This window comes from Brassica napus, chromosome C1, assembly GCF_020379485.1.
Source record: "Brassica napus cultivar Da-Ae chromosome C1, Da-Ae, whole genome shotgun sequence".
Taxonomy (NCBI): domain Eukaryota; kingdom Viridiplantae; phylum Streptophyta; class Magnoliopsida; order Brassicales; family Brassicaceae; genus Brassica; species Brassica napus.
Window position 1 is genome coordinate 31,002,645 of NC_063444.1, and position 27,824 is coordinate 31,030,468.

Genomic DNA, 27,824 nt, shown 5'->3' on the forward strand with positions numbered 1-27,824 from the left:
TAGCCTCCAAAGCAGTGTTTCGAGCACAAGCTTCCTGGTTCCTGGCCTGCTATGCCACATCCTTAAATTGCAGGGCTTCCTTCTCAGCGACGACCACCTTACCCCGATCTTCTCAGATCTTGTATTCATAGAAAGCTCGATTGCTGTTCACCAAGCCCATATGCTTTGACCAAACAAAAAAAAGGCCAGTCACGAAAACACAAAAATGCATCATTGAGACAAAAATAAATAAGTCGGTAAGATAGTTATCAAGGCATTAGATAGGCAGACGCCTCCATAGATCTCATTTCTGGCAAACATCTGTTCCCGAAAACTAAGATCACCAACAAGACATATCTCACGATGGAGGCATACAAAAGTCTTCCCATCATAAGCAAGAGGAGTGCTGCCTATAAACGCGAAAGAGAAAGCATACTCGCCCTTCTTATTTTTAAATATGTGTCTCCTTTCTCTTTTAAGACACAAGCAGAGCTAGTTTTGGCATGTGCTGGATTGCATAACTTTTTACGTAAAGAGTATCGATCAGATATTTTTCCAGAAGAAGTGATCAATGAAAACAGTGAAGAAGAAGAAGAAAATGGAGAAGTAGGCACTGAAGAAGTAGGTATTCTTGAATCTCAACAACGAGAGTATGCTAATAACTGGAGAAACATGATAGCTTCCAATATGTGGACTGATGCAGTAGGAAATGGAAGTAGCGGTGATGGTGAGACAAATTATTTTTGTTTCGCGTTCTTTGTTTTCTTATGATAATAATCAGTCTTGTTTTCATTAAATTTTTTTGATATTTTTGAAACACCATTCTAGTTATTGAATCAAACGTTTGATATCATGTGCGTTTGGTTTCTTCACTATTATTGAATCAAATGGTTGTTTTATCAAATACGAAACAGAAAAATATATAATGAATTACAGATCATGTGAGTTTGGTTTCTTCGTCATTGTTGAGTTTGGTTTGTGTGTTCACGTAGACAAAATATGCAGTACATATAGGTTTTATTATCACACAGATTTCAAAATCTTATGAGTATAGATGATATTTTCAAAGTATATTCTTATGAGTAAAAATACAAAGAATTCAACTTCCAATAAAAATAGAATTTAATAGAGTAGTAAAATCAACAATAACTAAACTTTATGAATAACAAACAGTTTGAATGGAATTTAAAAGTCTTCAAAAGGGGTGTCAATTCGGGCTGGCCCGGCCCGAACCCGCTAAGCCCAAAAATATTTGAGCCCGGCCCGGCCCGGAAATATTTTGGGCCTAGAATTCAAAGCCTCTAGGGCTTTTCGTTTTTTTTTGGACTTTTCGAAAAATAATTTATCATTGTCACTTCCATCGTTTTAATACATGTGAATTTTTATTAAAAAAAAAATAGTTTCATTTTTTGTTTTAAAATATAAAATGAGTATAAACTTTTCTTTTTATCAAAAATGTTTTACTTTTTCGTATGCTTTAAAAACATATTATAAACAAACTAAATTTAATAAGATTTAAATAATCAAATATAAATTTAAGCTAAGTAGGGGTTATTGGTTGTTGTATATTAATGGATTTGAAAATCTGAACTAAATCTAGTGTTATTGGTTCTGTGATTTTCAAATCTGTATTAAAATCATGTGTTATTGGTTTAATGATTCATAAATTATGTATCAAATCAAGTGTTATTCAATCGTACGGATTTACTAATATATTTGATTTTATAATGGATTTGAATGAATTTGTTTGGACATTTTAGTTAAAAATACAAAGACTCAAATCCGAGAGAAAACCTCCGGATTTACATATTTTACTTGGATTTATAAATACTATATGGATTTCTAAATCAATCAAAATATATAAACCAATAACACCTCCTAAACATATAAGAAAACAAATTTATGATAAACATGGTCAAACGTTTCATACTTTGTATATTGAAAAAACATGTTGTACATGAAAGAAGAAAGTACATTTGCAAAATTTAAAATGTGACACTTGTAATGATAAACAATAAAATAATTAACAACTTTTATATTTGCTTTATTAGAGTTTGGATAAAAATATCAAAATAATATGTCAATACTAATAATTGTTTGGATTGCAATAACGATAATATTTAAAATAAAGTATAAAATTTCGTGTTTTCGGACCGGTCTTAGTCCAAACGGGCTTATGCCCAAAATATCCAAAGTCCAAATGGACTTAGCCCGAAAGACTCAATTTTTTTGGGTTTATAAAACTAAGCTCAAGCCCAATAATTTTTAGGGCTCGAAGGGAGGCTACGGATTTCGGCCATAATTGATATGTATATATTCAAACCAATAACAATGCATTTTGGTAAGATTTTTAAAATCCATAAACGATGGATTGTCAAAATTTTATAATTCTTTCAGGGACAATAGGAATTATCCTCTCTTGAAAAAAAAGAAAGTTCATCATCGTTTGCCACAATGGGCGTATATTAGAGAGAGAGATCGAGGTGTCAACTACTGGCGCACGTTAGATAGATGAATGTCTTGTAGTTTTTTATTCAGGAGAAAGTAATAATCAAGACGAAGAAGAAGTTCACCCTATCTCCTATCTCCTATCTCCTATCTCTTTCATCTTCTCCGATCTCGTCGTTTGCTTCCGATCTCTTTGGATTCCTCTTTTCCGTACGTCGTAGGTATCTTCCGCGATATGATTTTGTGTTTCGATTTAGCGAGAAACTAGAAAGATTCCAAGGAGTAATCTGAGATTGGCTTTGATTAGTTCAATAAGTATGCTGCATGAAGTTAGAATTATGCTATTTGTGCAGGTTGCTCGGCTAATTGATTTGTACACATAGGGTCATTGTTATCTTCGCTTGTGATGATGATGCGGACTGTCTCTCTACCACTCTCTCATCATAAGATCCATCAAGCTTCTGGATACCATAATGTGCCTACTTGTGTCAATTATCACTTACTTAATTCCCGCGTTTTGATATCTACTTACAATTTTTCTGTTTCCTGCAGAGTATTGCTTGTAAAAATCGTGTGTATTTAACACAGACACGTCTTTCATCATTTTCCACGGTATCATCTCTGCTCATACCATGCATTGTTTTTATGGTTGGTTCTGTGTCCATCTGTTAGTGCTTTTATTTGATTTTCTTCAACTATTGTTGTAGGTGTTATGAGGAGGAACTTTACCACTTTTTCTTATTAGTAACTTCCGTAGAAATGCTTGTGTGTCTGTTTCTATTGTATTTAACTTTGGTTGTGTCCGATCAATAAGTATAGCTCTCAGTTTAAAATAGATTTTCATCTGAGGGTCCCTTGCCAAGTGTTTTCTATCTATATGGATTCTTTTACTTGTATAACCTTCACGTGGGCTTCTATGAATTCTATGTTTCCTTTCCTCTTGTCTTAGAGACGAGACGTTTGGAGTCTTCAGCTTTTCGAGACCTTGCGTGGGTTCAAAGCCCCTGTATCATCTTGTAGTAATGCATTCGTTTGCCGAGCAGCTCTCTTTCCAGGGGGTGGAAGCCACGGCCCCATTGTTAAATCAACTGCACTAGTACTCACAAGGTTATATGCCTGAACCTTTACTCATTTATACTGTTAAGTGGCGGCTGATGTCGGTCTACTTTCCAAAGTGTGCACACGCATCACATGTTCTTGCTTACAACCCAAAAGATCTCATATTTGAATAAGGGGAGTAGGATATACATTCCGTGTTTGGTCTGTCTTTCAAATACATTTTCTATATAATGCCATCTTACCTCAAATTTCGTCATTGATAGTAGGGCATGTGATGCTTTACATGGAAATCCTCATTTAATGAAACTACTTTCAGCAGTTGCGATTCTTGCATTTGGTACATGGGGAATTAGGCCCCTCATGGGCTTAACCAGAGCTACCTTGTTTGAGGTGAGATGTCTTCTCTTTTATGTATTCCTTCCCTTTTTCGCTTCTTAGAGTACTTGGTATACTTTAATTCTTAGTGGACGCAATTTTGATTCCAGAAGGGAAATGATGCAAATTCACAAAAGAGCAGCACACAATACATTGTTGTGTCATATCTTCAGCCTTTGCTGCTTTGGAGTGGAGCACTCCTTTTCTGCAGGTCGACAATATTTTTGTTTCTTAACTATTATATATTTTTACTAAAGCCAATATGGAATTGTCTTTCAGAACATTGGACCCAGTAGTATTGTCTTCAAGTGCCAGCCAAGCTGTTAAAACTCGCTTTCTTAGCTTTGCGCAGTCCATGTCAACAGTGTTGGCATTTGCCTGCTGTTTATCAAGGTGAGAAGTTTCTGAATACTGCTAGTCTACTTTTATAAGAACACTGCTATGTTGAGCTTCACTATTCAAGTACTTGCTTCAGAATAGATGTCTTCAAAAGACCTAAATGATCTTTATGCAGTTTCAGCATTAGGTTCTTTCAATCAGTTGGAAATAGTGCAGTATATTTTGTTTCGGTCCTTGTATATCTATCATACCTTAGCTTTATTGAGTTTGAAATGTAAATTTAGTTTCTGAGCATGTTATACAATGTCTTTTCTGTAGCCTACTTCAGCAGGTGCAGAAATTTTTTATGGAGACAAATAATCCAGCCGATACCAGAAATGTATGTCTCCCCTATGCTTAAACGGACTTGAACACTTCTTATTTTTTTTGTATCGATGACTTTTTTTCTGTTGATGGTTATTGGCCCTCGTAAGATGCGATATGATACACTTCAGCTGTAGGGCTTAGTTTTCCTTAGTAGCTACCTCTTAGGAAGAGTTAAATATGTTATTGTATCACGTCTAATCTTTCCATTAATGAAAGGGATAAATACTATATATGAACTGTATGTCAGATCGCGATTCTCATGAAAAATAAGCATTTTATCCCTCCGAACTTGTATTTTTTTTTTGTGAATTTGCATTCGTTTATTTTAGGTGTTCTGAAAGAATAAACTCCTTTCACATCGATATTAAAAAACTCAGTTGGCTGATGCACAAGTTGTACTTGAGATTGGATGTCTTTTAGCTAATTTCGTTTATTCGGAAGTACGTTTATCTGTTTTTTTGTTATGCCAGATGGGTTTCAGTTTTGCTGGGAAAGCTGTTTACACTGCTGCGTGGGTCGCTGCTGCTTCATTGTTTATGGAGCTTTTGGGTTTCTCTACCCAAAAATGGCTAACAGCTGGAGGTCTGGGGACAGTACTGCTTACTCTCGCTGGTCGTGAGGCAAGATCCATTTTTGTGCAATACTTTGGCATACTAAATCTAATAACAGTGGGACAATAATACCTTTTGTGGCAGTGCAGATACTTACTAACTTTCTTTCAAGCATTATGATTCATGCTACACGGCCCTTTGTTCTGAATGAGTGGATCCAGACCAAGATAGGAGGCTATGAAGTTTCTGGCACAGTAGAGGTCTGTTAAGTTGTCAATATATCTTAGCCATCACAGGCTGCCTTAGATTGATTTTCTTAATTGATAATCACGCCACTTGCTTCAAAGTTCAAACAGTCGTCTGTTTTTTATATGACTTTTGTTCCATGGAAATTTACTTTGCTTCATTATCAGCACGTTGGCTGGTGGTCACCTACGATTATCAGAGGTGATGACCGTGAAGCGGTTCATATTCCTAACCACCAGTTCAGTGTTAACATTGTGAGGAATCTAACTCAAAGGACACATTGGCGCATCAAAACACATCTTGCCATCAGCCATCTTGATGTCAGCAAAACTAATGTAAGAAAATATTCTTGTTTACACATTCTTTTATCCCTGCACTTGTAGAGTAGCTAATGCGACAAGTGGATGTATTATTTTTTAACTTTTACAGAGTATTGTGGCTGATATGCGCAAGGTGTTGTCCAAAAATCCTCAAATCGAGCAACAAAAAATACACAGAAGAGTCTTTTTGGAGGATGTAGATCCAGAGAACCAAGCCCTTAGGGTAAGACGATGCCCTTCTGTCAACATCTAATATATCTGTTTCGCTTTAATCAGATTTAACATCCATATCTAATTCTGTTGTAGATTCTCATATCCTGTTTTGTGAAGACTTCACGTTTTGAAGAGTACCTTTGTGTTAAGGTATGTAAAACTTAACTAGATAGACCTTTTCATAACCTTAATGTATGTCATCTAAACTGTGCACTTCAACTAAGAATTGTATGCAATTTGGTGCATGTCATACCCGCATGCGTGTACAACATCACTTAATTAGTTCCCCAGACATGGTTTTGTGTAATGCGTCAGTGCATGTGTTTCTGAGCATATGTGCCTGTGTCACATGTGTTTTGTGTCTGTGTGTGTAACTTATGTGTCATTGTTGAATATTATGAACTTTTTTAAACAGGAAGAAGTTCTCTTGGACCTTCTTAGAGTTATCAGGCATCATGGCGCACGTCTAGCAACCCCAATTCGCACAGTTCAGAGGATGCGTAATGAGACTGAGGTAGACAGTGCAGGATTTTCAGACATAGTTTTCAATCAAGCGGCTATGAACCGTCGACTCATGTTGATTGAGCCATCCTACAAAATCAATGGCGATGATAATGCCAAGTCCTCCCGTCCTAAGTCATCAGAGCAGAAAGGTGAAGAAAAAGACCCTGAAGGAGAAGCAACAGACTCCAAGGCTGAAACAGAAAACAACGGATCAAACACTAAAAAGGAGAAACCGAAAGTAAGTATTGATTCCAACTCTAGTACAGGCAATAAAGGTCTGAGAACCGCATCATCGGACCAGCCTGTAGAACACAAATCAGAAGAGAAGAAGAAAGAGAGTGCAAGAGAACGTTTCTGATGGCGAAGGTGCAAGAGAGCAGACACTGAAACCAAAAGCAAGACAAGGGACCGAAAAGAGCAAGGGAGATGAGAATGCTAGAGATGTTCGTGGATCTGGTACAAGTTCTTCGTTAGAGGAAAATATTGTTCTCGGTGTTGCTTTGGATGGCTCAAAACGTACACTCCCGATTGATGAAGAACTCGAGGCATCTAGTTCGTTAATGGAGTCCTAAGAACTTGGTGTTGGATCAGAATTAGTGAATGAAAAGAGGTATAAATAAAATAGTGTTCCAAGCAATTTAGTACATTTGTATAAAGTAACAATTGGAAATGAAGAAATGAGCCATTTCATCTGTGTAAATTATATCAGTGACTCAAACTCTAAAGGTAATTTGTTTTGGATAGTTTGAAGTTCCTTTGTGCTTTGAAAATTCATCAGGATCAAATTTATCAAACAAAACAAAGTAATAAAAGGAGGATATAAGCATTAGATAGAGTGTCCAGTAAGCGAAAATAATCGGCCAATGAGAAACTATATTTTTGCCATGTCACCTCCTCTATTTGTTTTTACGAAATGATCCTTTAACTTTTTATTTAAACAATTATAATCGAAAATATAATAGTTTGTAAAGAAATATTTAGTATAAATAATATCATAATTTTATTAAATACTAAAATAAATTGGGTTGGTTTTCAACTTTCACAAATAAAAAATATTATTTGTAAACTTAGAGAGAGAAAATAGAAAAATACATCGGAGACAAATCCATTTCTACTATGAAATTCCTCTATTTTAGAGAAAAAAATAGAGGAATACATTGGAGATAATCTAAGGCATGGCCGACGTAAATGATCGACGTTGAGATTTCAGCTTTTATGATTCTTACTATTCTAATGTTTCAATATAATTTGAATATTCTCTTTGCTTTATAATATAATGGTTTAAAAGTATTATTTGTTTCACTATATAAATTGTTTTTATATATCAATGTAACTTTATACTTATTGGATATTGTGTGGCCAATTAAATTATGTAAATTACCGTGTAATTGATTAAATTTATATATTAAATGACAGTTTTCTAAAGTAATAACGTTTAAATATTACAGATTTTAATTAAAACTGGAGGATATAAGCCTCAGATAGAGTGTCCACGTAGGCGAAAATAATCGGCCAATGAGAAACTATATTTTTGTCATGTCACCTCCTCTATTTGTTTTTACAAAATGATCCTTTAACTTTTTACTTAAACATTTATAACCAAAAATATTTTTTTAGTGAAATATATTATTTATATAAATATAATTATATTTTTTATTTACATAATAGTTTGTAAAGAAATATTTAGTGTAAGTAATATCATAATTTTATAAAATACTAAAATAAATTGGGCTGGTTTTTAACTTTCACAAATAAAAAATATTATTTGTAAACTTGGAAAAGAATATATCAAGAATATTCTTTTTTAGGAGAGAAGATAGAAAAATACATCGGAGACAAATTCATCTATATTATGAAATTCCTCTATTTTAGAGAAAAAATAGAAGAATACATTGGAGATGGTTTAAGGCATGGCCGACGTAAATGATCGACGTTGAGATTTCAGTTTTTCTGATTCTTACTATTCTAATATTTCAATATAATTTGAATATTCCTTTTGTTTTATAATATAATGGTTTAAAAGTATTTTTTGTTTCACTATATAAATTATTTTTATATTTCAATGTAACTTTATATTTATTGGGTATTGTGTGGCCAGTTAAATTATTTAAATTACTGTGTAATTAATTAAATTTATATATTAAATGACAGTTTTCTAAAGTAATAACTTTTAAATATTACATATTTTAATTAAAAATGATTACATTTTGAAACAGATAGAGTAATCTATAAACTAACTCTATATAGATATGAGGACAAAATTGTAAAGTGGTCTCACCTTGAATTTCTCTCATTCTGTGCATTCCTAATTGGAAGGAAATAATCAACATCTAATATTATGTTGCTCTCAGTATATTAGAAATGGTCGAACCGTAAACCAATTAAGGATGATGTAAGGAAGACATAAAGATGTACTTCCAGTTATCACAAATATAGAATCAATTGACAACGACTTAATTATGTCCAGCGTATGACAACATAGAAGAGTTTCCATACCTTCTAATATTATAATATCTCACTATATTAGTGGCTAAATCAGTTTTCTCTATCACAAATACTCACTCCATTCTTGGAGTTTAAGTTTTTCTATCTGATGATATTAGTAGTTTGATCCAAAAAAAAACGGGCGAACTGTACATTGTAATTGGAGAAAGAAAACAAACAAAAATCGACTGAAAACTTTTAAGGCATATGAAACAAAAATTGAAAATAGCAATTCTATGCAATTAAAGAATAAGACAATAAAATTGTAAAAATACAAAATAAAACAAAAAATATACACAGAAAAAAAGATTTAGTAAAATAAAATCATAATATAATTTTCATAATTGATAGTGCTCAGTTACACTAAAAAGTCTAAATTTACAACATACACAGATTTATTTACATCTTTAAACCTATTATCTAATTAAAATGATTCTAAAAAAAGTGCCAACATGAAGAGGTAGAAAATATACAATAAAATATAATAAATAACGTTAAAAATACATTATCACTGATCACTAAAAAATCATGTTAGTAGTAATAAAATGAAATGACAACACATTTATTTAAACCATAGAACATCACGCAACAAGGTGTTATTAAATATACAAACTACAAATTAAATATGCTCAACGTAAACACACGTAAAAATGAGACATCATATTTGAATATATTTAAATAAATAATTTTAAATATATTATATTCTTGATAATTTTAAAATTACTTAAAAAGAAACTAAATTATTAAAAAATTAATATACAAATAAAACTAAAGCAATATTTTGTAACGTCAAAATAATAAATGAATAAAAAATATATTATGTTAATAAAATAGATTTTAGATTTTAAAGACTTCTAATTCATGTAATATTACAAAATTCAAAATTTGTTTATTACAATTAATATTTTACCATTAGATATATTAAAATAATATTCTAGATCGATATTCAATTGTTAGTTTTCAACTATTACACGTAAAAAAATATTATTAAGTACACTTTTTTTTTTGAAAGGGGGGTTTTATATTTTAAGTAGGTTATTGGAGTACTTTTTTTCGTGAATTTATTCGAGATGAGATTCCGATATTTTAAACTAAGATAATTTATGTTCTATACATAATTATATATTTTTTACATAACTCTAAAATCTCGGACTTAATTCTTCATATTTTATTAGTTAATTGTGTTACATATAATAGAAATACTTACTTCAAACTAAAAATATAAAAAAAATCAAATTTAAAAATTAGTTATATATAATTTAATAAACAAAAATTCACATACAAATAAAAATGATAAATGTAACAAATTTAAATATATTATCCGCGGAGAAATGATCTAGTTTCATTAATAGAAGACTATTTAATTCCAAGGGGAACACTTCCACTACAAGAAAACATATTTTTTACGAGGGCGGTATTCGTTGTAAATTCGTCGTAATAGGGGCTTTACGACGAATTAATATCGATACGCGTTTCGTTGTTAAACGCTCGTCGTAACGGAGGTTTCGTCGTAAAGTCCTAGTTACGTTTACGAGGAAGTCAATTCCTCGTAAAGCGGAAGGAAACTATTCGTCGTAATGCCCTCGTAAACGACGATGTAAATACCTCGTAATAGTTCGTTGTAAAAGCCACGTAAGGCTTCCACGTAAAGTCGATGTAAATTTTACGAGGACTTTACAACGACTTCATGTAAATTCCTCGTAAACGTTACGAGGACTTAACGTGGAATTTTACAACGAATTTACATCTCCATATTTAAAATATTAATTAATTATAATAATTATATAAATTTTATAAAACAATAATTTTAAAATTTAAAATATTTGAAATAAAATTAAATATGAAACCAAATAATTTTTTTTTTAAAACTATAAATTCATTAATTAAATAGAATTTAAATTTTTTATACAAAACAAAAGAAATTAAAAAAGGAAACTAAAGGCCAACATCATGGTCATCGAAGTAGTTGGCTGAGGGGTTCGGGTCTGTAGACGTTCCTGCTTCGGGATCCGGCTGGCTCATCCCGAGAGCTGCTCATCTCTCCGCCAAAGCTCTCTGCAAAGTTGGATTTCCCACCGCCATCACATCCAGCAAACCCTCGAGAGAGTCCAAACGCTGCTGCTGGGTATCCATGCGAGCCTGCATCCGGTCGTTGTCATGGTCCCGTCTCGAATAGTATGACGAAGTCGCCCTTGCAACTTCGTTAACGGAACCTATTCCAACCGTCCTTCCCTTCTTTCTAGGAGCCACCTATATGTATATATATAAAACCGTATTTAGAGTTAATAATAAAATAAAGAAAAAAAATTAAAATTATTAAATTTTACCTCCTCGAAGATCCGGTCGACCTCTACGGTTGACAACTTGACGGGTAATCCATCTGCAGACTGTTGGGTAAGTTGCGTCTCTTGCTCTTCAACCCGAGATGCCACAGCGTTGAAGAGTTTCTCGGATGCAGGATCCACAAAAACCCCATCTGGTGAGGCGTGAGTCATCTTGAATAAGTCCGAGAGAGATGGCAAAACTCCCGTCTTCTCCAACTAATAAACAACAATAATAAATAAATTAAATATAATTAATAAATACAAGTTTAAAATAATGAAAATTATAAATTTAAATAAAACTTACAGCTTCGAGACGAATTTCGGCATGGGGTTTTTGGCCGGATCTATGAACCATGGGCAAATGGCCATCTTTATCCCTCGTTCTTCGGGAAGCGGAGCAGGAGTTGGCTTTGCGGATGGAGCTGGGTTCGTTCCAATAGGTGATGAGGCCATCCCATGCTTCCTTTGTGACCCCGCTCGGCTTCCCCTCATAGCCGTAAATCTCCCACTTGTCCTTCCAATCGGAGACGGTGTTGCAAAGACGAGTTTTCGCCTTTGCAATAAATTCGCTCTTCACCCTCTCGGTGATTCCTACGGACCAGTTCCACCTTTGCTGAAAAAACAAACATTTTAAAAGATTAGAAAAAAAAAATAATAATTATTTAATTAACAATATAAATATTAATAATATGTAAATATAATTACCGCAAAACATTTAAACCACGTCGTCTTGACGTGATCGGGAGTCATGGTCCAGTTGGGATAAGGGCCATCATAATATCCCTTCATCGTCTCTGAAACGCTCCGGCTAACACGGTTGTTAGCCCCAAACCTGCAAATATAACAAATTTGTTAAAAAAATTGATCAAAGATTTTAAATTTAAAATTAATAATTTTATGTACTTACCAATAAGTACCCGGGGGTCTATCGGGGTCCAGAACGTGTAAACCCTCTCGTCCGGGCTGGGCAAGCAAATCCTCGACGGTGTATCTTGCGAATGGTGCATGAGCTGGCACCCGCAAATCGGGATGAACTGCAGCCGGTGGGGCAGGCTGATCCGGGGCGACAGGTGGAGCTCGTGGGGGAGGCATCTGAGATGGAAGAGGAGGAGGGGTCGAAGGAACTCTCCGAGATGTGTGAGAGTCTGGAACTGTCCCGGAAGAAGACGATGGACCGCTAGAGGAAGATCCATCGCCAAACAAATCCGCATACGTAGGTGCAGGAGCTGCTGGTCTCGGTCTAGGAGCCATCTAGAAAATTTAAAAAAATTAAATTAATATATATCCTAAACGAATTGTTTAAAATAATTTTCTAAACTAATCATCTAAACTAATTCCGTTAACTAATCACCTAAACTAATTCCCTAAACTAATCACCTAAACTAACAACCTAAACTATAAAAAAAAAAAAAAAAGATAGAGAGAGAAAGTTACCTTAGAGGGGGAGAGGAGTTAGGGAGGAAGATACGAGCAGTGCTCGTATCTTCGACTTCTCCCATATATATAAAAACGGTTTCCTCGTAACTTCCTCGTAACATTACGACGAAGTTACCAGACCCGTGTTTTTCCATTTACGACGAAGTTACCAGGCCCGTGTTTTTCGATTTACGACGAAATTACGTCGAAACATTGGTTTACGACGAATTTACAAGGCCCACGTTTACGACGAAGTTACCAGGCCCGCGTTTTTCCATTTACGACGAAATTACGTCGAAAAATCGGTTTACGACGATTTTACAACGCTTAACCCTAAACACCGAGAATGAAATCCCTAAACCCCAAAGTCACATATCATCTAACATCATATCTCTTCTTCTCTACTACTTTGTGCTCTTTCTCCAACTTAAACTCTAAAATCCTAAAACTCCAAATAATTTTTTTAAAATTAACACAAATACATATTATATAAAACAACATTTGTTACACATACATTAGGATGGTAAAAAAACAATATTTCTTTAAACATACATTACAATAGAGAAATACAACATCAGAGACATATATTACATCACTCTAAATCGTTTTCGTTCTCATCAATATTACATCACTCTAAATCGTTTTCGTTCTCATCACTACCATTACAATCATCATCGTCGCTTCTCTCGAACTCGTCTTCACGTGCTTCATCTGTCGCATCTTCGGGAATATCTTCATATTGAAAGTTTTGCGGGTCGATCAAAAGGATTTCATCAGTTGGTTGTTCTGGTACCTCAACTTCATTGATAGCGTCTTCTTCTTGCAAGGGCGGTTCTTCTCCAGCGACAATGCGTCCACGAGGTGTAATTTTGATAGCAGCTAACCAGTTTATCCCGGAAGTTCGAAGCCGAGGATAAGGAAGGAAGCTTACTTGCTCGGCTTGTGAAGCTAAAATGAAAGGCTCAAATTTGTTGTATCTTCTCCCAAAATTGACATCCACAACACCAAATTTGTTATACCGAATCCCTCGGTTCACAACAGGATCGAACCATTCACATTTGAAGAGGACGCATTTTAGCTTCAATAACCCCGGAAATTCCACTTCAATAATCTCCTGCAAGATCCCGTAAAAGTCCGTTTCACCTTTCACACATATTCCGTAGTTACTCGTTGCCCGATGTCTCCCATACTCGTATGTGTGAAAGGTAAATCCTCGTGTGAAATACATAGGTGATGTGGTGACCTTTGCAACTGGACCTTGAACCAATTCGTGAAACCATACAACGAATTTACGACGAAATTAGGTAAGTTAAAGCACATTGAATACACGTTTTCACCTAAATATAACGGTAACATGATTCGTTGTAATGTCGATGTAAAGTTTACTTTTCGACGTACTTGCGTCGTAATATTACATGGCGTTTACGATGAAATTTGGTTTCGTTGGTTTCGTCGTAATTGCGTTGTTAAGCCACCAGTTACTATTTCTAAGACGACGATAAGGAACCTGTGTCGTTCGTCTGTCTGCCAATTCAGTGGAATGACAAGGAGAAAGTGGACGGAAGTGCAGCTGGTTTGTACTTGAGAGGAACCTTTGACGATGGTTGGAGGTTCCTTTCAAGTATAAACCAACTGCACTTCCGTCCACTTCTCCTTGTCGCTCCACTGAATTGGCAGACAGACGAATGACTCATGTTCCTTATCGTCATCTTCGAAATAGTAATTGGTGGCTGAATGAGGAACATAGTCTAAACGCCATCAGGTTCGAGAGGAAGAGAGTTGTGTGTTGTGAAGAAGAGAGTTGTGGGAAATGACATATATATATAGAGAAATATAACAATGATTTACAAGAAAAGTTTTACATGGATTTTACATGGAACATTTACAACGACTTTACAACGAATTTAGGTAAGTTAAAGCACATTGAATGCACGTTTTCACCTTTATATAACGGTAACATGATTCGTTGTAATGTCGATGTAACGTTTACAACTATTTCGCATTCCACGTACTTTCGTCGTAAACTTACATTGACTTTACGACGAAATCCTTTCGTCGTAAATTACCATGGAGTTTACGACGAAATAATGTCTCGTCGTAATTGCGTTGTAAAGCCCATGTAAAGTTACGAGGAAATAATTTCGTCGTAAACCGCCGTTGTTACTGCTACGTTTTCTTGTAGTGTTCAAAGAAAATATACCATATAGTGCATTGCAAACTTTGAATTTAGAGATACCAAATGAAATAACATGACATGTAGTTTGTAAATACAAAACAAAACACACCAAATCAAACACATTTTAAACACCTGATAAAAGCATCAACAAGACGAAACCATGCTCGGCGCTGATATGAATCAAAGCAAAGAAACAAAATAAATGTGATCCACGTTACGCCATAGGTGGCTGCAACGCTCAGTAGAAACTCTCTAAATCAATTCATGTTTCGTCATCTCCGCCTTGAAAATCAGGTTCCTCAAAAATGACAGATTTGTTATCATCACAACTTTTTTTTATGTCTGATCCACAAAGATGAGGATTAGCAATATAGATGGATTCATCCAATGTAGAAAGTTTTCCTTGACTTGGAAGTTGGAATGGAGCCTGATAGGTTGTTGTATGACGCATTGAATACAACCCTGTTGTGTAACTTTCCTAGATCTTGAAGTATTGGTCCCCACAACATGTTAAAAGAAAGATCAAGGCTCTCTATATCGGTTAAATTGGAGAAGCTCTCAGGTGTTAGACCTAAAAAGGAATTGCGAGACAAATTCAAAGAACATACTCTCTGAAGATTTCCTAGTTCACCCGGGACAAATCCATTCCAAACATAAAGTCAAAACTTCTTTCACCGTAAGACTCATATCTACTCTTTGAAGCAAATTCGAATATGAACTTCAAATTGCTATCATATGCCGGATCAAACTCAAGTTGTATATCCAGGGACCCTGAATACACTCCCAATTCATTATCCAAGCCAAGGCCAAAGGATGATGATCATTATCATGACTTGAACCCCTTCCAAATGATATGTTGTTGAGACATGAAGGTATAGATCGATTCAATTTTGTGTTGGCAAGATCCAAAATCTTGATGCTACTTAGACTGCATAGATTCTGAGGAATATGACCCCTTAATCTGTTATTCCTCAACAGAAGAACACGACCACTCGGTTCTGTCATCTCTTCCTCTCGATCATTTAGCAACCTATGATGAGTCTCTTCGCTCGCTGTCCTCTGTCGGTGAGTGGTGGTCTAGATCTCTTTGGTGTCTGGTGTGATAGTGTTTCTTGTTTTTGGTTCTTCCATTTTATTTAGGGTTCTTCCATTTTATTTAGGGTTCTTGCTGTCACAGTGGCTTCGGTGGTTTTCTTGTTCTAGTGGTTGCATGTTCATTGGTGGCAGAGAGTGCCGTCGAATAGCAGTTAAGATTTCAAGGGCACTTTCAGTTCGAGTCATTTTGTGGGTTTTCTATTTTTTGGGCCCATTAGAGGTTTGATGATCCTTGTATTTTTTTCTTGCTTTTCTTGTAAAAAATACCAAAAATATTTAGGTGAATTAGCGAGATATACATAATGAGTTGTAAAATTGAGAAAGTAACTATGTAAGGATTTTATTAGGATCTGTCAATTTGACGCAATAATGGACAAGAAACTCTTTTTCCGCGTGTGGCTGTGCTTTTAACGCGGTTTGCACAACTGGTAAATTATACTATACTATATATATTAAACAAATAATATATACAATTCCGTTCATATAAATATCATTGCAACAAACATAATACATATTCATGCACAGTACCACTTACATTTCTATTCTATGCTTCTATAATAGAATGAAATACAACAAAGCAATACATCATAATGTTAATATTTTTAAGTTGGAAAATAATTTGGGGAAGGCACGAAGTAGAAGTTTCCGACAATGATGACCCTTTGCTACACTGGAGAGAGAGAGAGATAGAGAGAGAGAGAGAGGAAAACATAATAAATAGTTCATTTCAATGTTAATCGTTGTTTTTCAGAAGTGAATGATAACAATCACTAGACGAAGGAGAAGGTCCGATTTGTGGAGAAGATAGTGTCCTTGTCACTGGTGACATTGTCAATATAGTTGCAGGATGAGTAAAAGAAACCACCATAGGAGGTGGAAGAGAAGAAAATGCATACTATAATGTGATCATTTTACAATATATTAACACTGTTCATCTTCTCCAAATCTAAGTCTCATCTTCATTGTCGTTTAATGAATCATCAAATCATTAACCAGCAACATGCTCACGTGATTCACCTTAAGATCTAGATCCATTAACATTGACATCAATATTGCCACAGATCTTCTTCGCAACACCGTCTGGCAAATTTCATTATGTTTCGACTTTCCCTTTCTCATATCAATTAATTGTGTATTCTTCTACATCTATTCATCACGTCTACCCGTTTTTTTTAAGCTTCACACAGATTCAGTCACTTGCCGACGGACATCGTTGTATTCACAAGAGTAATTTACGGTTTGAAGTTTTGATCATCATAGAAGGGTATTTTTGTCTGGTTCTCTGTTAATATGTAGTATACCATAGCCATAAGGTTGATATTGTTACTTTGTGAATTATATTTTTTTGTATAGTTATAGGATTCAATTTCCCAAAATATTTTAATATAAAGGCTTTTAAAAAAGTTGGTGACACAGAAATGTATAGAGATAGAACCGAAACTATCCGTATGGCTCGGGATTATCATTCCAAATAGTGCATAACAAACTTTGAACTTCCAAAAAAATTTCAAACCAAAAGAACATTACATGTAGTCAACATACCAGTAAAAATACACCAAATTAAACACATTTGAAACAATTTATAAAAGCATCAACAAGGCGAAACCATGCTCGGCGCCAAGATGAATCAAAGCAAAGAAACACAATAAATGTCACCAATATCACACTGTAGCTAGCTCCAAGGCTCCAGTAGAACATCTCCATATCAATTGCGACACCACCATCTTTTCTTCGATAGTTTGTTTCCTTTTCACCGGTAGTATTGTTATCATCACAACTTCTATTTACAGGTGATCCACAGAGAAAAGGATTACCAATGTAATTTGTTTCATCCAAAGTTAAAAATTTTCCTTGACTTGGAATAGAACCTGACAAGTTATTGTGTGACACATTGAATATAACCAAATAATCCAACTTGGTTAGATTATGTGGTATTGATCCGTTCAATACGTTGGAAGAAAGATCAATGCTCTCTATATCTGTTAGATTAGAGAAGCTTTCAGGTACTAAACCTGACAAGGAATTATAAGACAGATTCAAAGCACGCATTTTCTGAAGATCTCCTAGCTCTCGTGGGATTTCACCCCTAAGTTCATTATCCGAAAAATCCAGTCCAAATATGAAGTCAAAACTTTCTCCAGTGTAAGAGTCATATCTTCTCTTTGATGTAAATTCCACTGAAAAATCCAAGTAGCCTGAGTAATCTAGATAAAACTCAAGTGGTAAATCCAGGAACCTAGAAACAAAGGACATAGAATACGCCTCCAAGTCATTATCGCCACCAGCAATGCCAAATGAATCACCATGATTAGGATCTATCTCATAGTCTAAGCTCCGTCCAAATGATACATTGTTAAGACATGAAGGTATAGACCCATTCAATTTGTTGTTAGAAAGATCCAAAACCTTGATGCTCTTCAGGTCACAAAGACTAGTAGGAATATGACCAGTTAATGTGTTACCGCTCAGCAAAAGATAAAGAATATATCTATTGCTGACAAAATGTGGGATCGTCCCGGATAACTTGTTATTACGCAGGTCAAGGAGCATGACATTTTCTAGCAATGTACTTGGAACCGGCCCACGAAACTCATTGTCGTGCAAGTACAACAGACCCATATGCCTCCCACTAAAGTTGGAAGGCAAGCTCCCCGAAAACTTGTTTCTAGAGAGGTCCAGAAGTTTGAAGGGTATGTTAAAGAGTGAACTTGGTATTGTACCTTTAAGAACTGAAACAGAAAAATACATGAAATGGAAGCCTCCAAACCAGCTTGGGATGACACCTTGTAAAAGATTATTTGACAAGTCGAAATAGACTAGACCCGTTGAATTAAGCAGCCCATCTCCAATTCCGGTGAATTGATTGTTATCTGCAATCAAAACCATCAAAGACTCCAACTTTGCTGGTTGTGAGAAAATTTGACCAGTAAAACTATTGTATGAAAGTTTCCAAGTAAACAGCTTGTAACAACTAGTAAGAAGTTTCATTGGTAGAGTACTCCCGGAGAAATTATTATGAGATCTTTTTCATCTCACCAAACGAAGATGGCAGATTCCCTTGAAACCCATTATTGGAAAGATTCATGTGTCTTATATTTGCAAGGACTTGTCTGATATTCTCTGGAAGCCCTTGATCAAACTTATTGGATGATACATCCAAAATCTGCATACTGTGATTAAGTAGTAGTCTTGGCAACTGAAGCATGGTGAAAGAGTTATTCTGTAAAGGCAAAACCTGAAGTCTTGGATAGTTCTCCAGAAACCAAGATGGAGATATTCCGGTCAACTTGTTGTTGGAAAGATTGATCAGACGCAAATCTTTTTGGTGTTGAAGAAATCTAGGAACTGTTTCCAAGTTACAATACTGTAACTCGATGACACTCAACTGAAATCTCGGTTGCAATGGTATTTTATTTTCTATCTGCAGAAAACTAGTTCTTGATGAAAGTTTGAACACCTTGAGTTTCGAGAGGTTAGTTATTAACTCCACCGAGAAAACACCCTCAAACTCATTATCTGAGAAAGATAAGTACTGAAGAGAAGTGAGATTGCTGATAAGATATGGACTCGTCCCACTGAATTTTTTTGAAGATATATCAAGAACTTCGAGTTTAGTTAAGCTACTAAAACACTGAGGAAGTCTACCAATAACCTCGTTTCGACTCAAATCAAGCTCCCGTAAAATTTTCAATTGACAAAGTCCTACAATAATATGAAAGACACCTCATTCAGTAGTAGACTCCCAAACAGCTCATAACAACAAATATATTTAATCTTGTAAATAAAAGCTTAAAAGTTTGATTTCTTTTTAAATACCTTGCTCTTCCAATGTTCCAGAAAATTTGTTATCGCTTAAATCCAAAGCTTGAGCTTATGCAAATCCGCAAAACCTACGATAAGACAAAAATGAGCAGAGTTTGAAAATTGTTTGTTTCCAAAATATCTTTGTCGTTCCGTGAAGAGAATGAGAGGTAATTAAAAAAATTGTTAACTTTACCTGGCAAAGGGCCACTAAGCATGTTCCCGCTTACATCTAGCAGTTCTAGATTTTTCAAATCTTTTAGTTCTGCAACACAGGTGGCCACAAAAAAAAAAAGAAGATTAATAAATGAAACTATGTTTGACGACTGATAATATCCATCTATATGTTTCGCCATTAGTAAAAACAAGAACTGGGCGTACCTTTTATCGGAAAAAGACCTTTCATATTATTACCATGAAGAATCAAAGTTTTAAGCGGTGAAGCAGCATTCAGAATGGGTAAGACATTGTTATTGACGAAGTTGTGACTTAGATCAAGGATCTCAAGCTTTTTCAATTTCCCAAGGCTTTTATAACCTACAAAACAAAACCCAATAAAATTTTGAAATGTGTAGATGGAAAGTTAGCCACAGAGATGAAAAAAAATGAATCCAAAGATATACCATGGATATTATCGAACCAGCAGCCTGTATAGTTGAAATAATCTAAGTTTAGTGTCTTTAGTTCACCAAAAGGATAGAGCAATGAAATATTTAGCAGGGGACGAACGGTGTATGTAGAATTCAAGAAGAGGCCAACCACACTTCCAGTTGTAAAATTACACTTGACTCTTTCCCATTGGCAGCAGTCGCTGTCCGTGTCATTAGGCTAATCATACGGAAACTCGGAGTTGACATAGGCATTCAGCTCTAACAATCCCTTCCTTTCCTTCTCGAGGCAACTTCTATATCCATGCATCTGTAGGGAAACTACAATAACCCATGTTATGAAGAAAAATCGAGGTACAAAGAACACCAACATGTTTGTGAGAATATAAAAAACATGGGAAAGAGTTTGTAGTTCTACAACACATGAGAACTCCTTTAGATTATATCAATCTTCAAGTCATTTGACTTGACATGGTAAGGATATTGATGAATGATGACATAATGAGTGGGAAATCAACACGAATAAATATTGAGTATCTTTGTTATTTAGTTAGATCGTTATATCCAAGGAGGTTTTGGCGGAAGACTTTGACTTCTCCCCCCTTTTATATATAGGTTTAAGGGTACACATGATTATGTTTGGAAGAGTTGTACAAACAAAAGGTTATAGTTATGTTACTTATGTACAAAAAGGTATTTTTGGAGACTGATGATGTGGAAATCTGCTTTGTATATGAGTTTTACGAATCAAAATTCGCGCAGGTACTCAATTTTCTAAAATTCAAACATATATGTGTATATATACGGAACCCTGACATCTGCGATGATACTACCATGACGTCGACCTATGGTGCAAAGAAAACCTGCGGTACGGACAACATCAGAGCCTGCGCTGACGTGACATCCAATAATTCAAAAACATTTAGAAATGTTGGATGGAACCGAAACTTTCAGCTATACACCAAAATCTTTTATTTCTAACTGATCCAACACAGACTTGGGAAATTATTGCCCCTTTAAATACTTATGATGATGAAAGGCTCCAAGCACATTCATGCTCTCCTTCCACTTAAGGCTGGCTCCAGACAACATCAATATTTTTCAAACTTTTCTGACAAAATGAAGGAAAAGACACTGCTAAAAGGGAAAATGGGTTAAGTCAACAAACATTATATTCGATTAAAGACAAAGAATCAATCTAAGATGTAGAATTTCAAAGAATCTTGCTAATAATAAAGTCTCTGAATGATGGCAAAGTGATTGAGGGTTTTTGCAATTATAACTGCACCTTTGTGAAAAGATTGTCTATGTATAATTATTAGGCATGGGCATTTCAGGTATCGGTTCAGTTTGGTTCGGGTATTTTGGGTATCGGATAGTTCGGGTAGGGGACTAGAAGATCCATTTACAATCTGACCTATTTTTGGTTCGGTTCGGTTCGGCTCGGATAATAAAACTAGGAACCGCAAAATAACCCGAAAAATTGGTTCTCATTTGGTTCTGGTTCGGGTAGTTCTGGTAATTCAGATAAATTATTGGTTATTTAGGATAAAAAATCAAATAATTAGGATTCTGATAAAACTATTTGAATACTTTCAAATAGTTTCAGATACTTTCGGATAGTGCGGATACTTTATAATAATTTAGTTATTTTCAAATAATTTTGGATAATTTTAATAGATTTTTAAATTATAAATATATATTTAGTTATGTTATATGTATATGTAATTAATATTTTATATATTCGGGTATCTGTTCGGTTCTCGGTTTATTTTGGTTATATCAGTTATAGAAATATAGGAACCATTCGGGTATTTGAGGGTTTCGGTCCGGTTCCAGTTTCAGGTATTTCAATTCGGTTTTGGTTCGGTTCTTCGGTTCCGGTTTTTTGCCTAGGCCTAACTATTATAATAAAGATTAGGCCATTTATATTTCATTTTAGAGGTGATTTGAGTTTATCTTCATCTCCAATGTATATATCTATATTTTCCTTTAAAATATAGATCTCTATAATAGAGCTGGTTTGCTCCAATGTATGACTCTATAAAGAATTCCTCTATTTTAGAGAAACATATAGAGGAATGCTATTTTTTTGTCTTTATATTTAGTGATGGTAATAACATTTTTCTATATTTTCATTTATAAATAGGGAAACTCTATTATAGAGGTGATTATAGATGTGCACATTGGAGCAAATCTACTTCTATAATAAATATTCTCTATTTTAGAAGTAGATATTCTGAGTGATACAAGGTTGGAACGACGAGATATGTGGACAACACATCAAGGTGATGATGGAATGACAACACAAAGTGATGACACTGGATGATAATCCAGAACGACCGCCGGATGACGACATTGGAGAGACGGCACATGATGATGACGCTGAATTGCGATGTTAGCGAGACGAAGCAGAATGATAATATGAGAGTAACACCTGACAGAGACACCAGTTATGCTGCCACAATAACAATTTTGGAATCTGACGTCAGACTGACGCCATCAGAATAATAACGATGGATGGTGAATCCGGATTGATGCTGCCTGGGATAAAACTGCTGGATAGCAACGCCGTCAAAGTGACGATGCCAGCATAACGGCGCGTCTCGCCGGAGGCACATGGCGGTGCATCTCGTCGGAGGTACATGGTGGCGCATCTCGCCAGAGGCACATGACGGCTAGGCTCATGACCTTCTACATCTCCTGATGAGACTTCTATAAAATTACATTCTACTTCTCTCTTTAAAAAGTGTTTCTATTTCAATGAAGTGACTATATTTGTAGAGAAAGTGATGGATTATTCATTCTAACTCTTTCCAGTAAAACATACCTTTCATCATGTAAAACCACATCTGGCTTCTAAGCCAAAGGAAGTTCTTACTGCTTGATTATTAACAGGTCTAAGCCAATCAATCCGTTTAAGGTCTTATTCTTTAAAACACTCAGTTCAGTCATTCTATTATTCATTGTTTAGAATCTATATGAATAATTTAGATAGATAGGATAAACTGATTTCTTTATTTATAAAACAAAATATTCAATACAATTGTTGAGCTTGCATAATAAGCTACTATAATGTTTGATCGTAAACTAGTCTATCACCCTACCCATCTTCCTTGGCTTTGAGTTTTCACGGTCAAGACAATTCTTTCCCACAATCACCTTTGGTTCCTGAAACCAACAAAATCATAAGCAATCTAACGATAACTTAGTGAGTTTGGTTTCTATCATGCATCTTACATTCAGATTCTTTCTAAGTCTAACATGAGTTTCCCATTTATAAATATTAACTTTCTCAGTCACTTATTCAAGTCAGATATGTTAAGTTTTCATATCTAGATCAACTCGCCTGACCACTGAACAAACGAGTCACTCATAAATTGATTAATCCAATCGACCATGATCTGTGATCTAACGTGTCCAGCCCTTATGCCATGGATCCCTTGACCGGACCAGATTACTGCCATGGTCCATTACTCGTCCCTAAGGCTAACTCCATTGATCGTGATGCAGAGGAAAAGAACTAAACAATCAAGTTAGAGAGGAACATGTAACGGCTTTCAACCGCTCAACCCTAGAACCGATTTGATCGATCCACTCTATTGCCGATGGCATAGACGGTTAACCCACTCACCTTAGACGTGTACTTAGGAGTGCCCACATCCTTCCTTTTATCCTTTGGATCCATGTTCAGATTGCTCTTCAAACAACCGTTGTCAATTTTTTTTCTTGGTGTGACTCTAATCAGTTCTTCCCCTTTTCACGACAAATTTTCTCTTATGTTTTGCATTCCTTTCTGACTTTTTGGGTGTTTTCCTACGAATTATGTGTCCAAAATCGCATCGAAAGCTTTGTATTTATAGAGAAAAATCGTCCAACTACCTCCTAGGCGAAACACTTGTCCATACGCGCCTCTTTGGACAAAAACTGCCCCAACCGCTTAGCACTCTTGCCACATGTGTTAAGGCTTTGTCGTCTGAGTACGGACCGATTATAATCAAACCATGCTCGACCATTGGTCCATAATTGCCCCGAACACTCTTCTTAACTGAGTTGAGCTTCCGCCAGCTGGTAGCTAAGCTCAGACTATCAGCTGATCCAGCTGACCTAATTTAATTGAGCTCGGACATAGATTCTTTCTAGATCGGCCAATTAGTCTCACTATTTCTTTAGCTCGATCCAGCTCTATTTCTTCAGTTTCCTTTGTTTTCTTGTTTTAGTCTCAAACATGACTCAAAATAAATCCAATATTCAGACCATGAAGCACTTACCTTTGTGTTTTGCAATTGGCTTTTGTGTTCCCCCGTCTCATGGTATGTCCCAGTGATCCTATCTAGGATCGGGGACATGACAAATTTCCTCTAAACTATAAATCAACTGTTTTTCTTTAAACCCCAAAAACTTAATAAATTATATTAATTTACATATTTTAAAATTTTCATATTTAAATAATTTATATCAGTTTTAATTAAATGAGTTTTTAATTAAAATTTTAAATTGTAAGATAAAATTATAGATTGGATTGCAAATGGAACATATCGAGTAGACTTTTTATATGTGTCAGAATTTTCAAAGTTAAAATTATAAAAATAATTTTCTGATTTTTGTCTGCTAATTTTTGTGAAATAGTGAAGAAAATGTATACTGATGCATTTCAAAATTAATTTTTAGATACATTTTTTTTTTTGAAAATCCTCCATATTTTGAAGCCTAATATAATGTCATTAAATTTATAGAAAAAGTAAAGTAATTTTAGGGAATTGGTTGCATATTTTAAAGTGATTCCTAAAATACAATAAACTTTTGAAAATAATTTTGACATGCATAATGTAATTTTAAATCCTAATTATATGGTTAGAATATATATATATATATATATATATATGTGCATGATATATTAAATATTTATGAAATATTTCGAGGTCTAAAAGGTGTTTTTAAAGTTTTTTTAAAATATGTTAATTTTACGAATAATTTACATACCTATAGGAAATGGTTCTTAAAACTTTGTTCTGAAAATTATTTAAAAAAATAAGAGTTTAAAATTAGAAAAAAAATATATGTTTTGATTTTAGTCGAAAAATTATTTTATACTAAACTGGTTATTCATTAAAATAATTTATATTTATTAATGAATGAAATTTTCTAGTTTCTATTTATGTGGATTATTTTATTGACAAAATTTTGTTCAGAATCTATTGAAAAAAAGAAGATTATACAATAATGAGTTTTATTTAAAATTTGAAAAATTCAACTTAGAATTTGGTGAGTTTGTCCATCTTCCACAAATTCATATTTAACCTTCTTATCACTGGCGTACACTTGTCAAACCAGAATAAATATTATTCATTTTCACAAAAAATGAATAAGAATGGATTATTGGCAAGTGGATATGACATGTGCCAAGGCAATGAGACGTATCCCGTGCGTAACTTTCCTTCTTCCCTGGATAAGCATTTGCCACCTCTTTCGCCTTGTTCCTCTTTACTTTGCTCTTCTTGAATTCATAGATAAATTTTAAACTACTTTTTACTACTGATTAGTTAGTTTCTTTCTTTTCTTCTTCGATAATAATACTAATCCGAAAGAGGAATCATTTTTGCACTATTGAAAAATAATAAATAATACACAAACAAAATATATAAAATATACTATTAATAGTAAGATCAAAGACCATTGAAAAAAAAACAGAAAAGACAGTTCCACAAAAATGGCGTTAACACTATGTGAGTCTTCTGATCAAAAGCTGATCAAAGTTTATCAGCTGAACTAATTTCCTAAACGTCATCGTTGTGTTTCCATGTTCAGGTGGAAGAGCTCGTCGCTTAGTCTCTGTCTCTGCAACATCAGTATATAGCAATGGTCGTCTTCAAAGAGTGAGTCCCACACCTTGATCTTCATATTCTCAATTACATAACTTCCAACCTAAGTTTATATTTTTATTTAAAACTACTTGTTGAAGCTGCAACAAACCGGATGGAATCGGTTTCAGCTTGGTGAAGCAAAAGCAATAAGATTATTACCAAGGTGATAAGTTAGAGTTTTGTCTTTGTTCTTCAAATTTGCGTTTCTATAAAGTTAGAATCTTTGAAATTTAAAATTCTTTCAAAAAAAAAAAAAGAAATAAAGGGAATCAAATAATAAAGACAGAAATTACTTTTTGTATGGTAGGAGGACGAATATGGTTCAAGAATTAGGAAGTAGAGAAGAATTTATGCAAGAAAACAGAGATACTGAGACAAGTTATGATTTTCTGGGTGAGATGAGACAGAGGTTTCTTAGATTCAAGAGACAAAAGTATTTGTAAGTATAGAAACTCACTTTCTTGATCATCTATCTTTTTTTTTTCTCTGTTTTTCTTTGATTCTTTTTAAATTGATGAATGAAATCCATAAAATCAGACCACAGATAGAAAAGTTTCAAGCTTTGGCCGTAGCTCAATCACCAAAGGTGAGTGAGACTCAACAGAATTATTCAGGTTTATTCAATTAATTGGTAAAGAAATTACTGACAAAGAAAAAGAAAACAGGTTATGGTGATAGGATGTGCAGATTCAAGGGTGTGTCCTTCTTATGTACTAGGATTTCAACCTGGTGAAGCTTTTACTATCCGAAATGTTGCCAATCTCATCACGCCCATTCAGGTGTATAAGAGTTACTCATTTTTCTACTTACAGTTTTTCTTACATCAAGATAACCTCTAAAACCCTTTTTTTGTTTTCCTCTTTTTGATTGAAAGAATGGGCCAACAGAAACCAACTCAGCTCTTGAATTTGCAGTCACTACTCTTCAGGTAAGTTTAAACACATACATAGTGAACATTGCAGCGAAAGAATGTATATACTCATGTTGTTTCTGCATAGGTTGAGAACATTATAGTAATGGGTCATAGCAATTGTGGAGGAATCGCAGCGCTTATGAACCATCAAAACCATCTAGAACAACCGTCTAGGTATAGATATATATATCTACATTAATGTTTTTTTCTCAACAAATCTTCAAATTGCTTTATTGTAGCAACAGCTTTTGTGTGTATAGTTTGGTAGAGAGATGGGTCATGAATGGAAAAGCCGCCAAGTTAAGAACACAAGAAGCTTCATCACACTTAAGTTTTGATGAACAGTGCAGAAACTGTGAGAAGGTATCAAATTTCCAAACATCTTCTCTCTGTTACTTCAGGGTCTCCTTGTACCTGAATCTGATTTATGTGTGCATGTTGTGTTTGGAGCAGGAATCTATAAAGGATTCCGTGATGAATTTGATAACCTATCCATGGATAAGAGATAGAGTAAAGAGTGGTGAAGTCAAGATTCATGGATGTTATTACAATTTGTCAGATTGTAGTCTTGAGAAGTGGAGGCTCAGTTCAGACAAGAATAGCAATGAATTCTATGTTTCAGACAAAGAGATATGGAACTGAGAAAATGTACAACAACTATCAGTTCTAACGTCCAAATGTGCCTTTGTATATGTAAACCTTATGCAATCCTTACTAATAATAAAAGTGACATTTTAAGGCTC

The 27,824-nt window shown here is 34.6% G+C and overlaps 3 protein-coding genes and 1 pseudogene across 11 annotated transcripts; 2 read left to right on the forward strand and 2 right to left on the reverse strand.

Annotated features, from left to right (window-relative positions):
* The first annotated feature begins 2,418 nt into the window (after positions 1-2,418).
* LOC106376683 (mechanosensitive ion channel protein 3, chloroplastic-like) lies at positions 2,419-7,143 on the forward strand. Of its 7 annotated transcripts, none has more exons than XM_048745856.1 (14): positions 2,419-2,648; positions 2,781-2,902; positions 2,980-3,039; positions 3,377-3,534; positions 3,753-3,876; positions 3,975-4,072; positions 4,141-4,254; positions 4,519-4,579; positions 5,037-5,186; positions 5,267-5,377; positions 5,531-5,698; positions 5,793-5,906; positions 5,990-6,046; positions 6,312-7,143. In XM_048745856.1, the coding sequence occupies exons 2-14, from the start codon at positions 2,834-2,836 to the stop codon at positions 6,756-6,758; spliced, it is 1,731 nt and encodes a 576-aa protein (XP_048601813.1). In that variant the 5' UTR covers positions 2,419-2,648; positions 2,781-2,833; the 3' UTR covers positions 6,759-7,143. The 7 variants fall into 7 exon arrangements, with proteins under 7 accessions (XP_048601813.1, XP_013672243.1, XP_048601814.1 ...); XM_013816789.3 differs by having other exon boundaries at positions 2,421-2,648; positions 3,750-3,876; positions 3,972-4,072; XM_022694923.2 differs by having other exon boundaries at positions 2,427-2,644; positions 3,603-3,876.
* Positions 7,144-10,918: 3,775 nt separating this feature from the next.
* On the reverse strand, positions 10,919-12,459 carry LOC111207796. The gene is made up of 5 exons (XM_048743845.1): positions 12,126-12,459; positions 11,914-12,002; positions 11,513-11,821; positions 11,212-11,379; positions 10,919-11,134 (listed from the first exon to the last, which is right to left on the reverse strand). The coding sequence occupies exons 1-5, from the start codon at positions 12,457-12,459 to the stop codon at positions 10,919-10,921; spliced, it is 1,116 nt and encodes a 371-aa protein (XP_048599802.1).
* A 2,355-nt stretch (positions 12,460-14,814) lies between these two features.
* Positions 14,815-21,352, reverse strand: LOC106375155 (annotated as a pseudogene).
* A 4,381-nt stretch (positions 21,353-25,733) lies between these two features.
* Positions 25,734-27,824, forward strand: LOC106376685 (beta carbonic anhydrase 6, mitochondrial). Of its 3 annotated transcripts, none has more exons than XM_013816792.3 (10): positions 25,734-26,030; positions 26,113-26,180; positions 26,267-26,331; positions 26,476-26,607; positions 26,706-26,754; positions 26,834-26,947; positions 27,043-27,096; positions 27,167-27,255; positions 27,342-27,444; positions 27,535-27,824. In XM_013816792.3, exons 1-10 carry the CDS (start codon positions 26,015-26,017, stop codon positions 27,721-27,723), a joined length of 879 nt encoding a protein of 292 aa, XP_013672246.1. In that variant the 5' UTR covers positions 25,734-26,014; the 3' UTR covers positions 27,724-27,824. The 3 variants fall into 3 exon arrangements, with proteins under 3 accessions (XP_013672246.1, XP_022550642.1, XP_013672245.1); XM_022694921.2 differs by having other exon boundaries at positions 25,790-26,030; positions 27,321-27,444; XM_013816791.3 differs by having other exon boundaries at positions 25,792-26,030; positions 27,327-27,444.

Coding starts and splice junctions, on each gene's coding strand:
- LOC106376683 (XM_013816789.3), top strand. CDS start 2,834: ATGATGATGCGGACTGTCTCTCTACCACTCTCTCATCATAAGATCCAT. Junction 3,535..3,749: donor ACTGCACTAGTACTCACAAG/GTTATATGCCTG, acceptor CGTCATTGATAG/TAGGGCATGTGATGCTTTAC. Junction 5,187..5,266: donor TTACTCTCGCTGGTCGTGAG/GCAAGATCCATT, acceptor GTGGCAGTGCAG/ATACTTACTAACTTTCTTTC.
- LOC111207796 (XM_048743845.1), bottom strand. CDS start 12,459: ATGGCTCCTAGACCGAGACCAGCAGCTCCTGCACCTACGTATGCGGAT. Junction 11,822..11,913: donor CGTGGTTTAAATGTTTTGCG/GTAATTATATTT, acceptor TTGTTTTTTCAG/CAAAGGTGGAACTGGTCCGT. Junction 11,380..11,512: donor CCGAAATTCGTCTCGAAGCT/GTAAGTTTTATT, acceptor GACTTATTCAAG/ATGACTCACGCCTCACCAGA.
- LOC106376685 (XM_022694921.2), top strand. Junction 26,948..27,042: donor ATCTCATCACGCCCATTCAG/GTGTATAAGAGT, acceptor TTTGATTGAAAG/AATGGGCCAACAGAAACCAA. Junction 27,445..27,534: donor AGTGCAGAAACTGTGAGAAG/GTATCAAATTTC, acceptor TGTTTGGAGCAG/GAATCTATAAAGGATTCCGT.